General features: G+C 47.2%; 1 protein-coding gene across 5 annotated transcripts in view; it reads right to left on the bottom strand.

Annotated features, from left to right (window-relative positions):
• Positions 1-432: 432 nt before the first annotated feature.
• LOC132021753 (spermine oxidase) overlaps positions 433-18935 on the bottom strand; it is a 47637-nt gene continuing 29134 nt past the window's right edge. For 3 of the 5 annotated variants that reach the window (XM_059406597.1, XM_059406595.1, XM_059406596.1), the window contains exons 4-8: positions 15364-15537; positions 14440-15199; positions 13605-13765; positions 11661-11750; positions 10754-11211 (exon numbers count right to left, since the gene is read on the bottom strand). In XM_059406597.1, coding sequence (XP_059262580.1) covers positions 11074-11211; positions 11661-11750; positions 13605-13765; positions 14440-15199; positions 15364-15537 — 1323 coding nt within the window. In that variant the 3' untranslated portion in view covers positions 10754-11073. Of the gene's footprint in view, positions 924-10753; positions 11212-11660; positions 11751-13604; positions 13766-14439; positions 15200-15363; positions 15538-18935 lie in introns of those variants that run through there. The other 2 variants (XM_059406600.1, XM_059406599.1) reach the window with 2 other exon arrangements.

The following is an 18935-nucleotide window of genomic DNA, read 5'->3' on the forward strand; positions in this document are numbered from 1 at the left end:
ACTGCAAATGATACCCTGTTGTACACGGGCTTTGAAGAACAGAGAGAGAGAGTGATAAATAGAGACCGTGATTTTCTAACCTAAATAGGGTATCATTCAGGCCTATACACAAGAGGCAGATACTTTTAGCTTCTTTTAAAACAGTACCTTTTGAAAAAGCCCAGTCAACGTAAACACAATGAAAAAGAACACCTCTGAAACAAAGTGGGGGTTGGGGGGGCTATGACTAAAGTCACAGAGAACACTGTGAACAGTTTGTAAGCAGTAAATGTTTAAACCATCACGAAAAGGCCAATTTTCTAGGAAACTATAAATTGTCAAAATTGCATCTCCCCTCAAAAAGTAGAAAATGTTCACAGAAAGTCGACCATAAAAGAAATCAAAACATCCGTCAAAAATCTACTTCAAAAAAAAAAAGAAAAAAAAACAAGTCCAACCAGTTTTGCAAGTAAGCTCTTTAAAACTCCAGGAAACAGGTAATTAACATTCTATACAGACTTCTGCAATCGATATACTAAAAAGATGCAAAGCTACCCAAATTATTTTAAAAGCCCAAGAGAGTAAGAAGGAAAAAAAAAACCCGGGAAAGCCCAAGACAAAAACATCTTAGGTCACTTGTGAACATAGATACAAAAGCCTACATAAATATCTGCACGTGAAATCCAGCAACAAATTAAAGTAATACTATATCATGACCAGTGTGATAGATTATATTATAATTATGAAAACATCCGCTGCCCCAACTTGCTGGGCACTTTTCCACAGGATTATATACCTAGTCACTGACATCAAGCTTAGTCACTGATGGGCTTGGACCAAGGAAAAGTGAATAGAAGTAATATATGTCACTCTTGAGTAGAAATGTTAAGATGCTCCAGTATCTGCTTTTCCGTCTACCATGAGATGCTCCATCAACGTGGGTCCTAGAATTAAGAAGACATGAAATCAATCCTTAGTGCCCACATGACATGAGCAATAAATAAACCTCTGTTGTAATTCACTAAGATTTAGGGATTGCTTGTTACCAGAGCAGAATTTAGCTTAAGCTGACTGGTACAACAACGTAAAGACTGTTCCCCATGATACAAGGAAAATATCAGAATATTAATGTTATTAACACATGAACAGGTAAAAGGAGAAAAACCCTATGATACTCTCCAATAGATACAGAAAAAGCATTTGATAAAATTCAATTTTCATTTATAATAAGACCATGACGAACTAGATAAAGAAGGGCATTTCTTTGACCTGATGAAAGGTACCCACCAGAAAACAAAAGCAAATAGCATACTTATTAGAAACTTCAGAAGCATTCCCATTAAAGTCAGAAACAAGGCTACGATCCTCCTATCACTCCTTTACTCAACATTATATCGGTAGCTCTACTAATGCAGTAAGAAAAGAGAAAAAGAAACAAGTACATTGGCAGTAAAGAAACAGGACTATCTAATTTTGCAATTAATATGATCTTCTACCCACAACATCCAAGCAAAGTAACTGATCAATAATGGAAACGAATAAAAGAGTTTGCAGTGTAGCCATGCATCAACCAATATTCAAAAACAAATAGCCCTCCTATTCCCCAACAATAATCATTTGATGACATTTCACATCAGTGGGGAAAGGGTAACTCATGCAATAGGTGATTTTGGGATAAGCAGCCAACAATGAGAAACCAGCACGAAGCCCCACCCCTGCCTCATACCACAAGTCCATTGAAGATCTAAAGATATAAAAACTTAAGAATTATTTTTAAAAACACAGAATAGGGGCGCCTGGGTGGCTCAGTGGGTTAAGCCACTGCCTTCGGCTCGGGTCATGATCTCAGGGTCCTGGGATCGAGTCCCGCATCCGGCTCTCTGCTCAGCAGGGAGCCTGCTTCCCTTCCTCTCTCTCTGCCTGCCTCTCTGCCTACTTGTGATCTCTCTCTGTAAAATAAATAAGTAAAATCTTTAAAAAATAAAAATAAAAACACAGAATACTAGCTTTATGGCTTGGGAAAGAAATGCATATTCTTGAAAAGGTTATAAAAAGCACAAAATCGATGGGTCACATGGGCGGCTCAGTCAGTTAAGCATCCGACTCTTGGTTTCCGCTCAGGTCATGATGTCACAGTCATGGGATAGAGCCCCGGGTCAGGCTCTGTGCGCTCTGTGCGGAGTTGTGGAGCCTGCTTGAGATTCTCTCTCTCTTCCTCTCCCTCTGCCCCTCCCCCTCCCACTCGCACTCTTTCTGTCTCTCTAAAAACAAAACAAAAAAAGATTGATAAGTTCATTCTTTTGTGAATGTAAAGCTTCTGCATGTGAAAAGACCCCATAAACAATACAGCTGACTAGAAGAAAATATTTGCAATCCATATCATGGACAAAAAGACTATTATCCTAAATATATTTTTATAAACTCCTATAAATCGCTAAGAAAAAGACAATACCAGAAATGTGGGCTAAAGGACAAGACAGACAACACCTGGGGGGAAGAAAACCCCAAATGTCTAATAATCATAAGAAAAAATATCACTAGTTGGGAAATACAATTAAGGAAAAAAATAAGACACCTGGTTTTACCTAGCTGATGACAAAAAAATTAAAAACATGGGTTTTTCAGTACACTAAATGATGGCAAAATGGCATAAATACAAGTGTTCTCATACTCTATTTGTGGGAGTGTAAATTTGGTAAACCTCTTCTCAGGATAATTGGGCAGTGTCTTCCAAAACTGAAAATACTATGCCCTATGACCCAGGGACTTTTACACATGTGCACACAGGGGCATTGTCTCTTGTTATTGCAACATTGTTTATAATAACGAACAACTAGAAACAACAAAATGCCCATCCTTGACAAAGTGAAGTATGGAGTATGGTCATACAAGGAAAGGCTATCTATCAGCTAAAAGGAATACATGAGATACATAATTTAAGCAGAGAGTTCTTTTGTTGTGTGAACAAAAGAGCAAATTGAAAGAGAGTATGTACAGGGCAACTCTATTTATCTAAAAATACATGGATATACAAAATATAATATAATTTACATTCACATATTATGGATGTAGAAACAGATTCTTGTATTTTTGGTAGGACGAACACCAAATCCTTAAGGGGGCAGGGGGCTTAGAATTAAGGAAATGATCACAGGCAACTCTAGCTTTTTCTGTAAAGTTCCTTTATTTTTTAGGAGAATATCTTCACAACTATTTATATCACTAAAAATTAATTTTTAAAAGCCAGAAGGTTTTACACCAATTCTATTATTACCTTCACCAGTCAATAAACTTTTTTTTGCACCCTTATTAAATACTTGGATGCTAATACTTAAATACTTAAGGAATACAAGGATGTTATAATCTCTGTGAACCACCTAAGACACATGGTCATGTTATTAGCAAACAAGACAAGTACAGTGAAGAAGCACAGTAAAAAAGCAAACTGCAGTGCTGGGGGAATTCAGAAGACAGAAATTGACCAGAAGGGGCATGAGTTGTTGCATGAGTTACCCTTTCCCCACTGATGTGAAATGTCATCAAATGATTATTGTTGGGGAATAGGAGGGCTATTTGTTTTTGAATATTGGTTGATGCTTGGCTACACTGCAAACTCTTTTATTCGTTTCCATTATTGATCAGTTACTTTGCTTGGATGTTGTGGGTAGAAGATCATATTAATTGCAAAATTAGACAGTAACATCACCAGAAAGCTCCATTAAAGGGAATTACCTGGATACTGAGTCTGAAGGCTTTGGCAACTTGGGAGAAAATCTTGAGAGAAGCAAGAGAGAAATGACACCTTCTTCTAGAGGAACACAGTTCTAAAGACAGCAGATTACTCATCAGAATCACATAAGCCAGACAAAAAGCGCAGCATTTAAGGGCTCTAAGAACAGAGCTGTCCATCAGAACCCTCCATCCAGTGAAAATACCCTTCGGGAATGAAGGGGATGGGAGGCAGATAGAATGATGCCTGTAGTGAGGAAGGGATCCCTAAGAATCCATACTTAATACAGACACAAACAGTTACATATTAAAATGCCCATAGATATGTATATGCACATGGTTAGTGTATACATAGCTGTCAGCTGAGAGAGCCTAGAAGCAGAGACATCTCCATGGCAACAAGCACACTGAATACCCAAACCTTGGTTTCTAACACCATCCTCTATCAAAAGGAGCTAGGGTTCCTTAGAGAAGTGGCTGTTTCTATGACTGGGGCAGGGACATAGGCCAGCTGAGCCTGGAATATCATGTAGAGCTAAAAAGTAAATAAGTGTTCAAAAGATGAAACACACACACACATTGATAGGGTTACGTCAAAGAGACAGAGGAGCCAACTGAAAGAGGTCCCGATGGTCAAAGCTAGAACAACTTAATAACAAAATTAAGTAGTATTGGATAATCCCAAGCATAAAATAAATCTCTGATACATAGACATGATTTACTGAATAAATTAATAGGAGGCTGGGGGAGAGGGGAAAGAATTCTTCTGTGCAGAAGAACTCCAACAGATTAAGGTAGACACTCTAAAGGAGAGGAACGTAACTCCTTACCTGTGGCTGCCCATAGTGACTTCTTTCCAAAGACTGGAGCATGGGAAGTGGGGGAAAGAATAACTTCACAGTGCAGAAACCTGACCAATAGTCAAGCGAGCAAGGTCAAGTGAGAAAGATCAATATCAACAGTCATAGATCATGTTGGTGGTGGGTACCCTTGATATGATGAGATACAACAGCCCTTGACTTCTGTGGTCTTCCTCCCCAAAGCATATAACCCCCGTCTGGCCATGAGAAAAACATCAGACAAATTCCAGTAGAAGACATCCTACCTAACCACACTCAAGATGGGTAACACCGTCGAAAACAGGGAGAGTCTGAGAAACTGTCACAACCAAGAGGAACCTAAGGAAACACGACAGCTAAATGGAACTTGGTATCCTGGGTGGAATTCTGGGACAGATAAAAGACATTAGGTAAAAACTAAAAAAAAAAAAATAATAATCTGAATCAACTACAGACTTTGGTGAACGATGATGCACCATTGTTGGTTCTATTAGTTGTAACAAACATACAATAACGATGTAAGATATTAATAATAGGGAAAATGGTTGGAGGCAAGGGACTCTATATATATACATTTTCTTAAGTCTAAAACTGTTCTAAAATAGTCTATTGACACTACAAAAAAACCTGCTAGAACTGAAAGGATAAATAAATCCATAACCATAGTTAGATACTTCAACACTATTCTCTCAACCATTGCTAGAACTAGACAGAAAATCTGCAAGGATATAGAAGAAACCAATAATACCATCCACCAACAGGATCTAATCAACATCCATAGAACTTCCACCCAACAATAGCAGAATACACATCCTTCGCAAGCCCTATAGATCATGTACCAAGATAGACCATATCCTGGACCATAAAGCAAACTCAACAAATTTAAAAGAATTCAAATCATACAGCCCAACTTTTGTTTGTTTGGAAGACAAATAGGCTCAATGTTTAATCTATTTATTTTTTTAGTGAATGTATTTATTAAAGCGTAATTAATTCTTTTTGAGGCTGACATGCAAAAGGAAAGCGCTGAAGGTCTGGTAAAGAAAGGGAAGGGAGAAAGGGAAAGAGAGAGGAAGAATGAAAGGAGGAAGTGAGGGAGGAGGGAAGGAAAGAAAGAGAAGTAAAGAGAGAAAATGTTACCTTGGGGCCACCAAGGTCTCTTTTTACCGTTAAGAATGAAAAATAGGGTGCCTGGGTGGCTCAGTGGGTTAAGCCGCTGCCTTCAGCTCGGGTCATGATCTCAGGGTCCTGGGATCGAGTCCCTCATCCGGCTCTCTGCTCAGCAGGGAGCCTGCTTCCTCCTCTCTCTCTGCCTGCCTCTCTGCCTACTTGTGATCTCTCTCTGTCAAATAAATAAATAAAATCTTTTTTAAAAAAAATGAAAAATAAATGCTACTCTAGAATAAGTTACAATTACAATCTTATTTTATTCACTTATTCTATGTAAATTGAAAATACTTATTTGTTGGGTGGTGGTCTTGGTGTTGAATTCAGAAAAGCCCCCAGAGAAGAATCCAGCATAGACCTGTTCTCCCTGCCGCAAGAGGGCTGTATTCCCAGATGACCACCAGATGGCGCCAGAGGACCGTTTCAGACCACGACTTTGCCCTCATTTCCAGATATCCTGGAATCAGCCGCACATTCTCCCCACCTCTCCCAGCCTTGGTGAGAAGGGGAGGCAGCACGGCCCTTCCTGTGCCTCTCTCTGCAATCTAAGGACCCCCACCGACAACCGCTAGAGTAAGGATAGTGAGATGCAGAGAGACCAAGTGTAGAAAATGCTAGCATCTGAAGCTTGGCTGAAAGGAAGGCAAAGGAAGGTGGTAGAAAGAGGATGGGGTTTTGGGAAAGACAAGGGCGTCTTGAAATGTGGACAGAAAAGATGGAGTGGAGCGAAGGGGGAGAGGGAAGAATGCAGGAAGGTCCCTGAGTTTGGGCAGGAGACGCACAGGAGTCACGGATTTCCTTGTGTAGGGAGCAATGGGAGTGGTCCCTATCAGGATGGACATGAAGATGAGCTCTTCGTAGATTTGGCAAGGAAGTTGCCTCCGGTGGCTTCTCTTGAGACTATGAAGCAGGAGACATTGTTGTTGGTTGACAGTGAGGAGACAGGGGCTTCAGAGGATGAAGGGAGAGAGCTGACAGGGGACACCCGGGGTGGGGGTGGGCTGTCTTAAAATTGCTCAAATACTGAGCTTACTGAAATAAAATATGTCTGGCATTTTGCATCTTCTAACAGAAAGCCAGGTTTTGAAAATCAGTCCCTATAAAAAAAATCAGTGTTCAACAACCACTTCCAGACTCATGAAAGGCAAGATCAGCTTTTGTATCCACATCTCCAGTTAGTATGAAGCAGGGCTTGTGACCAGCCCCTTCCCTTCTTCTATCACGTGCCCTCCATGAGCTTAGATGTCCTGGAGGCCACCTTAGTAGGGCCACAGTGCCTCCCATCCGTTGAGATTTGATTACCCTACACAAATCAGGAGTAGCCCCAACAAACAGCCCAGCCAGTCATTATAAGACAGCACGGCCTCCTATAACTCTACCATTATGTTTGGCAGACCATTAATTAAGCAGGTGGTTTTCTAGAACTGAACCAGCAGCCCACCTCGCTCTGTACCTTGGGGTTACCCTCGGGCTCATCTCAACAGGCCCAAGTAAATGTAGGGTGACTCAAACCAGAAATGCTTCTCTCCCACATTTGTTTGTGGGCAGCACAGACATTCCAGTGGCTCCCACAAAGCAGGAGCTAACTGCTAACCCGTCCCATACCAGCCAAGGTGGGAAGACACAGTACCTGCCAAGTACCCCCTGGGCCCCTGAAAGGAACATTTCTGAGGCTTCCACAAGACCACAACTGAACACCTGGCCCACGGCCTCACCGATGCCCACAGCACCGCAACCATCCTACTAGAATCTTGGGCCAGAGACATCTCCTCTCAAGTGTTTTCTGTGGGGGATAGGAATTGTTGAGCAGGCATTGACGTGGGTGGTGGCCTGTGCATGCCACATTTGCCACCCCTGAGAGAGGCCTCTGAGTGTCCCTCAGTGCCAAGGCTGCCTCAGAGACCTAGTCACAGCAAGGAACTCAGCCTCTGTTCCCGGTGCGTCTAGTCTGTCTTGTTTCTGAATGGCCCTTGCTTTTATCTGCTTCACATCTGTGTGTGGTGCTGCAAACCATAAATGCTCCCCACATTACATGATTGTTCGATGCAGAGGTGGCATCCCGGAAGGCTGTGGCCCACTCTCCAGGGCCGCCCCTCCCGCACCTGTCCCCACCTTCCTCCCAGGGTGGCTCACTCCCACTCAGATGGCATGGGCTCCAAGCTGCGTGGCCTTGCACAGTCCCAAACTGTTCTGAGAACCCGGATCTCCTCTGCTGTGAGACAATCCCTGCCTCCCTCACCCAGCTGTTGATGCCCAGATGAGGGGAGCTAAGCCAGGGGTCTGATAAAGGGTGACATGCTAGTAAGCACAAGACATGCTAGTAAGCACAAGGCCAGTCCTTATCACCAGGCAGCCAGGGAGACATAAGTAGGTCCTTCCTCCCTTTATCTGCTCTCGGCATGTGTCCTCTCCGCTGCAAGGTCGAAATTCACTGGGTCAACACAAACATGTATTTTGGGATGGGACGGTGGGGGGATGGGTGTCCTCAGACTCTTCTTTAAACTTCTTAAATTGAGTTATATCATACACACAGAAAGATGTCTAGTCTTCAGCGTATAACCCAGTGCATTTTTACGAATGTATGTACCCACTCCACCGCCATCCAGGTCAAGATACAGAACATCTCTGCAACCCAGAAAGCACCCCTACCCATACTTCTTCCCAGGCACTACCCGTCCTCTCATATCTTACATTATAGTTAGTTTTGTTGGTTCTTGAACCTCATATTTAAAAAATCATACAGTATATATAGGCTTGTGTCTGGCCTCATTCACTCAACCTCGTGTTTTAGAGATGAACTGATGTTGAAAATAACGGCTTGTTTTTTTTTCTATTGGTACATGGTATTCATTGTATGGACGTACCACAGCTGGTTCTATTGACGGAATCTGACACACAGTTTCCCAGTACGGCATAACCCATAGCCAATCTCTCCAGCAATGGCCTCAGATTCCTCCCCCACCGACCCCCACCCCTGCCGGCACCAGCCTCTTCTTTTCAGTGCAGTAAATAGGAAGAGCCTGCAATGGGAGTCAGACCTCAGTGACCTTGGGGGCCATTACTTAACTCCCCATGGGGATAAGTCCCCCTCCCCAGCCTGAGCTGGCCTCCATATCAAATTAAGAGGCCCGTGTGCCCAGCATTCACAACGGACGCCCTACCTGGCAGATGGATGGCTCTAAGTGAACGTTCCCTCCCTCCCCCTTGCCCACATCTGAAGCTGCCCAACATGCAATCACGGAATAAACACTTAGAACACTTTCACCTCACGGAGCCCTTTAAAGTTCCTCTGCCGATGATCCGGGGTATCTACTTATTACTTTCTTCCCCCTTCCTTATGTTCCAGGCCACTTCGATTCACCCCACCTTAGCCAGTGGGGAAAACCGAAGACACGGGAGGGTGCACATTGGGTCAGGGCCTCCCGAGGTGAAGTCCACAGACAGCGCTTCCTACAAAGTGACTGTGGGCCGGGAAGGAGACACCTCCCCCTGGACCACAGCAAAGTCCAAATTTATATTGTCTCCATAAAAGCACCGCTATGAAAGATCTCCAAGATATATTACATTAACGAAAACAAGCAAAATGCAGGATGGGATGAATACTTGGGTCACTTTTGTGTTAAAAGGGAGCAAGAAGGGCCCCTATTTACATGGACACTGGAAATGGAGCCTCTAAGAACATGGGCGGTGGGGAGCAGCCAGACCCCTGGGGACCGATGTGGGAGGGGACGGTCCTAGGCGCCCTTTTATGACCTTTGAGCTTGCACCACATCAATGGAACCTCTTCTCAAAAAATGTTTCTACGCTTACAGTTTTCTAAGTTACGTGCCAGGTGATGACGAGTCCCCGACGTGAGCTCCAGGAGGACCCACCTGGGCAAAGCAAGGGTGCCTGTGAGCGAGAGCAGGTGCTGGGGTGGGGGGTGGGGGGGTGCGGGGGTGTGTGTGTCGCAAACGCAGGCAGGCCACGGTATAGATGTGCCCACGGCAGGAACAGCTCCATCATCACTGGAGGCAACAGGGGGGAGGGGACGTGGGGTCACAGCAGGAGCCGGGCCCTCTGCTTCTGAGAAGGGGACCCAACCTAAGTTCACAGAGTTCAACCACGCAGGCCCAGCTGGAGGTTCACAACGTCCTCCCCCACCCAAATCCCTTACTTCTAGAACTCTGTCATTAGCAGTCTGAAAGAAGAACATGACTAAATGTTCTTTAAGGCTCTTTGCATGTGCGTGTACATGAGGTTGTGTGTTGGTGAAAGGGTGCAGGCTGGTGTATCATGTGAGAGTATGTGTAGATGTGCATCTGTGCTCGCACACATATGTGCATGCATGTGTGCACACACACACAGGTGAGTGTGTCTGTATGTGTGCGCATGCGTGCCAGTGGGAGGGGGTTGTGTGTGTGTGTGTTTGAGTGTGTGCATCGGGGGGGGGTTCATTCAGCAAAAAAAGCCGAAAAGACCAACACCCCCAATAAGTGATAGGCCCTTGGAATACAGCAGGTGGGCCACAATTCAGAATATTCCCCCCAAAAATGGCCAGACTCTCCTCCTTCCCAGAAGTCAACAGCAGCCACCCCAAAGGCCAGACCTAGGGCCCCAAGGCCAGGTGACACTCACTACTAATTAATACCCCTGAGCTGGCATGGAGCCACAGCAGATGTCCCCTCCCATGAACTCACCTTCACTCCATGTGGCCATGCCACCCAGTAGGGCTCTGAGAGGTCCAGCAAAGGGCCAGTGGGCAGACACAGGCCCATCCCGAAGGAGCTGAGCTGAGTAGTGAGGAGCCCTGAGCCCTGAGGGGTCTCACCAGCAGGAAGGCAAACAACCACAAACAGACTGAGGTAAGGGGATACTCCTTCCAGTAAAGGCAGATACTTTACCTTCTGGGGGCATAGCCAGGTCACAGCCCTCCCACCATCCCCTCACTCAAAAAGGATGGGCTAAAAAACAAAACAACAACAACAACAAAAACCAACTAGAGACACACATACACATGAAGAGGCTAAGGTAAATGAAAGAAGAGAGAAGCTGAGGAGCACGGGAAGGGCAAGCCTCTTTTATTATCCCAAAATGCAAAGTGTTGAAGGCACTTACAATAACAAGGCAGGGGGGAGGGGAGGGGAGGTCAGAGCACAGAGGTAAGTCAACGGGCCCCACCCTGGTCCCCAACTGGCATGGAGAAAAGGAAGAGCTACAGGACCAGACCTGAAGCCAGTCAGGGTGTCTACCTCTACCAAAGATACAAATCCAGTCTACAGCGGATTAGAAAATGAGGAGCACACAGCAGCGAGGGGCAGGGCTGGCAGTCACGAGTTAGTGGCTCTGTAAGGAACACGCTGGGCAGTGAAGAGGGCCCTCAGGTCCCCTGCTGGAAGAGGTCCCGGTACATCTCGATGAGACGGGCGGCCTCGCGCTGGCCAGAGAGCAGAGCACCATGGGTAGTGGAGTAGTACTTGCGGTGAGTGGCCTCACCCGAGAACAGCACCTGCATGGGCTGGGCCGGGGGACGGGGAAGTGAGCGTGGAGGAGCGAGAAAGGCCGGCAGGCTACCTGTCTGCCCCGGGAACCCCCCATCCACACCACAGGTCAGACAGCCGCACCTGAGATGCAGGTACTGCTGTTTCCACGGGATGAGGAATTGCCCATCCCACCTGGCCACCTTCCCCTGCTTCTTCCCCAGACATCCAGGCCTCAATTCTTTCCACTTGGGCCCTATTAGGAGTCCTGGTTCTGCAGGCTCAAAGGCTCACTGTGCCCCTTGCTCGTGAACTCAGGGCAAGGGGTTTAACCTCCCTATGCCTTGGTTTTGGTCACCTGCCACTTGGGTTCAGACCACCTGCTTCTGAGGGTGGGTGTAAGGATTAATGGAAATAATGTATCTAAAGCACTTAGAACCTAGAAGAACATAAGCACTTGATAAAGTTAGGCGGTAATTTAACAAACCTTTATGGAGCCCCTATTAGGGTCCAGGGACTGTTCTGAGCACTTGGAAGATAAAAGGTGACCGGGCTGCTGCTTTGAGGAGTTTCCTTGCTGGTGGGGAAGCCAGACACGAAACCCAATTACTAAACGGCGTCACGTGTGACATGATGGGTGTTTGGACAAGGTGCTGAGAGCCCAGAAAAGAGGCCCACTGTAAGGGGGACCACATAAACCTTCCCAGAGGACAGGATCTCAGAAGATGCTAGGTAAACAAACAGGCAAAGGACATTTCAGGAAGAAGGGGGAAATGGGGGCAAAAATGCACTACAGCAAGGGACAGTGAGAACTTTGGTAGGGCTGGGGCTCAACCTTGAGAAAGCAGAAGCTGTCTAGGTGGGGTCCAGGTAAAGAACGAGTGCTTGCCTTCCAAGCTTGAGTTGGGACTTTTTCCCACTGTGTCTCAACCTGAATGTGCAAAGGCACCCACAGGGGACCCTGGTACCCTGTTGTTGCTTATTTAGCAAGTCCAGGGGGTTGAGAGCCTGCATTTCTAAGACTCTCCCCCATGATGCTGGTGCTGCTGGTCCACGGACCACTCACTTTGAGTAGGGAAGCTTTAACCCACCAACAAGGAGGAGCCTGCAGAGGCAGTTAGGCTGGAGGTCCTCCTTCTCCTCCATCACAAAGCCCTGATCTTTAACTGGGTGCATTGCCATCCAGAATAAAAAATGATCAATCCCAACCCCTTTTGCAGTTGCTCTAGGCAGATGACTTAGTTCTGGCCAATCAGCTTCAAGTGCACTGTCTTCTTAGGGGAACTGACTAAGCCCCAAGGGGACTCTGCCTGTCCCAGATCTGAGTGGCAGCCTCGCAGCCCTCTAGAACCACAAAGTGGCCTTGAAGATGGTGCCGGGTGACAGTGACACTGGGTCCTGATACCTACCTCTGGGTTTCCCCTTATATGACAGAACGAGAGACTCTGTCTGGGGTAAGCCCCAGTTATTTTCATGTTGCTTTGTGCTGTAGGCACTAGTCCTAACTGATGCAGGTGACAAGAGAAGGTCTGGTTTTCGGGAGGGAGGCTGTGGCAGCAGCAAGGGCCTGCTGCTCCTCTCTCCCGCTGAACCCAACCAGGGCATGCACAATACACGCTGGGAGTCTTTTTCGTCCTTCACATCAAAGAATTGTTCCCAGTGTAATTCTGCTGGGGTTGTAACATGTATTTAACAAGTGTATACTTGTTGGGAGAAACTCGAAATCCCCTTTATAAGACCAGAAATATATACAATTGTATATACAAATATAATATAAAAATAATTATATATATAAACAAAAATAATTATATATACAAATATATAATAATTGGTTCTCTCAGATTTATTCTTTTTCTCTATGATTTATTATATAGTTGATATAATTTGGGGGAGGGTCAGTATTCTCAAATTTCTTTTCTGAAAAATATTAGGGAAAAGACGTAAATAAAACATATTGGGGAAACTTACTTCTATGCAATCAGTGTTGTCCGAGAGAACTTTCCGTGGCAATAGAAATGCCCCATTAGCTACACAATCCGACACCGTGGCCACTAGGCACGCATAATTATCAAACTTCAAAAGTGGCCAGTGCAACCAAGGAACTAAATATTTAATACATAAATTTCAATTTTAAATAATTTCAATGAAATGTGGCCAATGGGATGGCAGAGCGTGAAATGGCTCAGCTTCTACCACCTCAATAAAGTGTTTAACATCTCACTGTTGATTCCATCTTTTCTTCCAGATGTTAAGTGCACGTGTCCTTGTTTCCTCCTTCAACACCAGAGCTACTCCTGTGTCTCCCCCTGGCACCCCTCAGTGAGCACGGCCCACCCTCTCCCCGCCAACCAAACCTGCATCCAAAGTGCCTACCCCCAGCCCCACAGCCCCCAGCCCCACTCCGGCCCTCCTCCCCTGCACCCACGCTCACCGCTGTCTTGGAGCTCTCCGTGTAAGGCAGGGGCTTGGCCAGCTTCTCCACGTCTGCGCCACTAGAGCCCACCTGCGTGTAAGAATAGGAGCCTCGGAAGTAGGGGTTGCTGCCCCAGGCCGAGCGCAGGATTCGCCGAGGTTTTGGAATGTTGGGGTTCCCTGTTGGGGAGTTGGAAGAGCCAAGGGGAAGGAAGATAAGAAATGGCTGTACACGGAAGACGCCCCTGAACAAGCAACTGACAGTCCTCCGGCAGGGCTGCAAGAAGGCCAGACCCCCGCAGGGAGGTATGGAAGACCCAGGAGGAGGTAGCCGGGCTGGGGGCTCCAGCCAGTTACCCTCCCCACCCCCACCCCGCAGCGCCTCCTTGTGGCCACTCCCAGCAAAACAGCTCATGGGGGAGGGGGGCTAATTTTCCTGTACGAAAAAATATTCCAGATCGTCACGTATCCCCTTCCCACTTCAGGGGTAGTGGACGAAAAAATGTTCAACTAAAAGAATCAGACATTGAAACGCAAATCCATCTCTGAGCAGGACAGTATGGGTAGGAAATGGACAATCTGAGGTTTGCGGGTGATACCTGAGTTTTTTACCATCAGCCCTTAGAAGAAACACAGCGCCCAAGGTTCTGAGTGTTTCAAGTTCCAAAGGGGGGGATGCGGGGAGGAGCCCGCCGTCTGGGAGCCCAGGCGCCCTGCGGCAGCTCTCCCGTTGGACACAGCAATCCAGGGCTGCGGAGAGCTACAGCAGGTGCAGGAGAGGCAGAGGGCCGAGTAGAGGGTTGCAGGGGGTTGGGGGCGGGGGTGGACAGGGAGTTGGAGGAGAGGGTACATACCTGTGAACTGCCGCAGCATCTCCGTGCAGATCTCGGCCACCGCCTCGTCGTCACACTTCTCCATGACAAGGGCCTCCTCTCCGCAGATCCAGCCGCTCAGCACATGGCCGTAGCGCTCAGGCGGGTAGAGGACGTCGAAGCCGCAGATCTTGCGGTACCAGAGCTCAGGCAGGTAGGTAAGGGTGCGGCTCTCCGCCTCGTCCTCCCACACAAACTGTAGGCTATTGCACTCGGGGCCCCAGAAAGGCTCCTCGAATTCCAGAAAGATCTTGTCGGTGGTGCCGATGCCCAGGCGGTGGATGGCTGCCACCTTCTCGGCCGGCAGGCCTGGCCGGAAGAAGCTGGTGTACTGCCTCTTGAGCACGCCCAGCGACACGGTCACGATCACGTGGTCCGCTGGGATCACCTCACAGTCCTCACACTCCACCAGCACCGGCCACTGCTTGTCCTCATCCCGCCCGTCCCCCCGGGGCTGCTCTCCCCCCTGGCCGCCCTCCCCGGCGTCATGGTTGTGGTCACCTTCGCCCCGAGGCTCAATCTCCGGGCCCCGGGGGCGGGCCGAGGCCTGGTCCCAGTGCACACAACGGACAGGTTTCCCCAGTTGGATGACGTGGGCGGGGATGCCCTTGGCCAGCAGCTCCACAACCCGCATGAAGCCCGAGGGGATGATGTGGTGGGCCCCGGGGATCTCCGTCCACTCCCCGAAGGCGCTCAGAGACACCTCATCCATGCTGTGGGAGCCACTCTCACAGCTCTCCACCTGTGGGAAGAGCCAGAGAGGAGCCAGGTGACCACCAGGGCAGGGCAGAGGTGGAAAGAGGACCTCAAAGCAGCGCCACCCTCCTTGGACCCAGACTCCTCAGAATGGGTCTTCCTCCCACCAACCACCCTGTATTCAATAAAGCTCTGGGCAGACAAGGATACCTTCAGGTACTGCTGGATCATGGCAAGCTTCAGGCGCTTGGTGGCCTCCGGGTCCTCAGGGTCATCCCTGATGCGGTTGCGTACCTCCTCCCGGGTGAACACCCCTACGCTGTTCTGACTCTCAGCATTGACTGGTTTACCGTGCCGGAAGAACTCCTGGGTCAAGTTATAGACCTGCCAGAGAGACCCCCAGGATGCTGAAAACACACTCCCTCCTTCCAACCTCCGTCTCAGACCAAAGAACCCCAACTCAGAAGTCCCCACCTTCTAGGTATTTCTGGACATGCTGAGCCCACAGCGCCTCTTCCTTGGTGAATCTGTGTAGCCCTGGGTGCCGCACTTGGGCTGCACCAATAGGGCCAAGGTTCAGGCTGACAAGTTGCCCTGGGCAGCCCGCCTCCTTGCTTCCAGACTGCCCTCTAAGACCCGCTGGGTCTGTTGGGAGCAGGAGGGAGCCCTGGAGGCCCTCTTGCTGGGCCCTTGCTGAAAATAAAGCAAAATGTTTGCTGGCTTGTGGGAAAGGAACCGCCCCCTCCCACAAAGGATGATCTGTGGCAAAGCCGACCAACCACTGGACAACCCAGGTCTGCACGCATTTCCTTTTTTCCCAGAACCAAATGCCCAAACCCTTTCCCCACGACTCCTGGCCAAGTGTATCTGCTTCCCCCTCTCCCAGGAGGGCAGTCTGAACTGGCCTGTCTGGTGTTCTCGGGGGAGAGGGAGCAGAAGGAGCCCTGAAATCTGACCTCCCAGGAGATGCTCCCTAGCGCTTCCCGGGTCCACACGAAGTGTTTTTACTGTGGAACCCAGATTTATTTAAGCAAGATGGCTATGTTGGGGCAAGACATGTGGTGGGGAGGGAGGCCCCAGGGTGCCGAGGAATGAAAATACATTTCACAGGCATATTTTGGCAAGAACTCCTACCCACACCTTATCAACAGAAAGCAACAAACCGTCCCTTGGAGCATGGTCCTATTGCCTCCCCTCCCTGCCTGGCACATAATTCCCACCAAACACTGGACTCGTCTCCCTGGCAAAAAGGAAGCTAGCCCTGGGTCAGGCATGGCATCCCCAGCAGGCAAGGTCTGAGACCCAGCATTCACTCAATGAACAGTTACTGGGCTGTGCCAAACACAGAACATAATCATGAGCAAGAACGTTCCCCTGCCCTAGCTCGGAGTGGGGAGATATCATAACTGGGCTGTTTCTAGAACCCAGGGGCTGTGGGATCGACCCCGATGACCTGGGACAGCTGGCAGTGAGAAAGAGAGGAAAGGATGAGGAAGGTAAGAGGCCCTGAGAGAACGTAAGTAGCTCAGTCTTGCCCAAGTAGGCAGCGAGGAAAGAGAAGGTTACAAGAGATGACTGTGAAAAGGCAGGCAGGGGCAGGGCACGAGGGACTAAGAGTCACGTCAAGGTCTCTGGACCCTGGTGTCACTGAAGGGTGGCACACTCTCCCTCCCAGGACACCGGCAACTGTGGGCTCCTTGGTCAAACATCTGGGGCTGGTGTCAATTAGTCGTGTGTTCCCCGTCCTAAAGTGAGTTTGAATTTGGTCATCACGCGTTCATGGGAATGGGTGTTTGCCCTGTAACCCAGCCCCGGGACAGGGCCCTGTGGCTGAACCCTAGCAGAAGGAAGGTGACATTGACCATTGTTCATCATCCCACTCCAGGGAAAAGCCTCCCCATGAGCTAGAAATATGAATTAAACATATCTCCGAAGTATACAGTATGAAAAAGAAAGTGAGCTAAATTGTTTGCTTTTCTTCCCTCCAGTCACAAGATGCTGGACATTTGACCTTAACTGGAATCCTCAGCAAATTCCTCACCCAGCACCACTGCCAAGGAGTCAGGCTTTCGGCTGGCCTCTTCCTCCCTGGCTTTTTTTTTTTTTTTTTCCCCCTTGAGGCAATAAGCAACATGGTAGCCAGTCCTTAGCTTATGTTGACTAAAGGCTGAAATGTGCAGCTGGGAGTGATAAATTTAGTACATCTACATGATTCTTTCTGTCAGCCACCAACTGGACAGCCTTCACTGAACATGGGCTTGGCATAGGGGTACAGTCGCCTGTCCTGAATTAAATGACGTCTTCCCAATGTGACCTAGGGAAATGGCACTATACCAGCTGATAACCCTCACCCTGATTCTCAGTAAGTACTTTTCATCAGGATCTCATTTAATCCTCATGACCCTCTGAAGTAGTTTTAACTGTCCGTTTTATAGATGAGGAAAGTAAGAGTCAGAGAGCCTCAACAGCTTGCTCAAGATCATATAGCTCATAAGTGGCAGAAGTAATATTTGAATCAAGGTAGTCTTTCTCCAGGGACTAAGTTCTATACGATACTAGAGCATGAACTCATTTATTTGTTAACAAGCAGAATAGATTCAAATGAGCGGCCCTTCAAAGTCGTCATCACCTTTGGAGGAAGGTTACATATTTCTTATGAAACCACTCTCAGGCAGGGCTTCCCAAGCTTAGAGCAAGTCTCTTCAGAATGGCCTCTAGCTCTGGTTAAGAGCCACACAAGGAAATCTCTCTTTCCTCATGGTTAACATCTCTTCCCTCTGACCCAAATTTTGACTCCAACTGATAACCCACCTTCAACATCCTGCTCTCCATAGCTCACACTCGTAGCTTTAGAAAATCAAAACCACAAGCAGAAGCTGACGATGATCTACATTTAAGCACATTTAAAAGAACAAGCAGGTCATAGACCCTGAAAGTCCTTCTCAAGAGGCAGCCATGTTTAAAGCACTCACTACAACCTGGAAATCAGGATGTGACTAATTCCCAGTAGACCAGAAAGGTCTACTTTGGAGAATACTGGTTCTTATCTGCTCATTAACAATTCAATCTCTTTGTACGTGAGTGAAAACACACAATATACCTGTGGGTGCACACAGAGAAGTCACAGTGTGCCTACCTTCCATTCAGCAAGGACTATCCCCAAAGCGAGAGTTGTTTCTCCTCCCCCACACCCAAGAGACAGAAAATGTGCAATAGGTGCTTGTTAGCCAACTTGCTGACCTGCGGTGAAGGTTCATTACACTATAAACGAGAAGCTATCAGAAGGCAAGGCCCCCATGCTACCTTGGTTGTTAAGTGCAATTCACAGCAACACTGAAAGATACTAAAAACATGAACACTTTTTTAAAAACCTGAATTAGACAAGGATGTGTGCCATTGCCACTTCTACCCAACACTATACTGGAGACACTAGCCAGTGCAATATGGCAAGAAAAGAAGTAAGTTGTCTCAGGCTGTGCTGTCTAATACAATAGCCACCAAACTATGTAATAATAATAATAATGTAATAATAATAAACTATAATTATAATATTATAGTATATATATTATATTATTATTATGTAATAATAATAAATTTAATAATAAATAATAATGTAATAGTAATTAACTATTACTGTGGCAATTTAAAATTAATTAAATTAAATATTTAGTTCCTCAGTGTTACTAGATACACTTCAAGAGCTCTACAGCCACATGTAGCTAGTGATTACCCTACTGGATAATGCAGGTCTAAAACATCTCCATTGTTGTAGAAAGTTCTAC

The sequence above is a fragment of the Mustela nigripes genome, chromosome 7 (genome assembly GCF_022355385.1).
Source record: "Mustela nigripes isolate SB6536 chromosome 7, MUSNIG.SB6536, whole genome shotgun sequence".
Classification (NCBI taxonomy): domain Eukaryota; kingdom Metazoa; phylum Chordata; class Mammalia; order Carnivora; family Mustelidae; genus Mustela; species Mustela nigripes.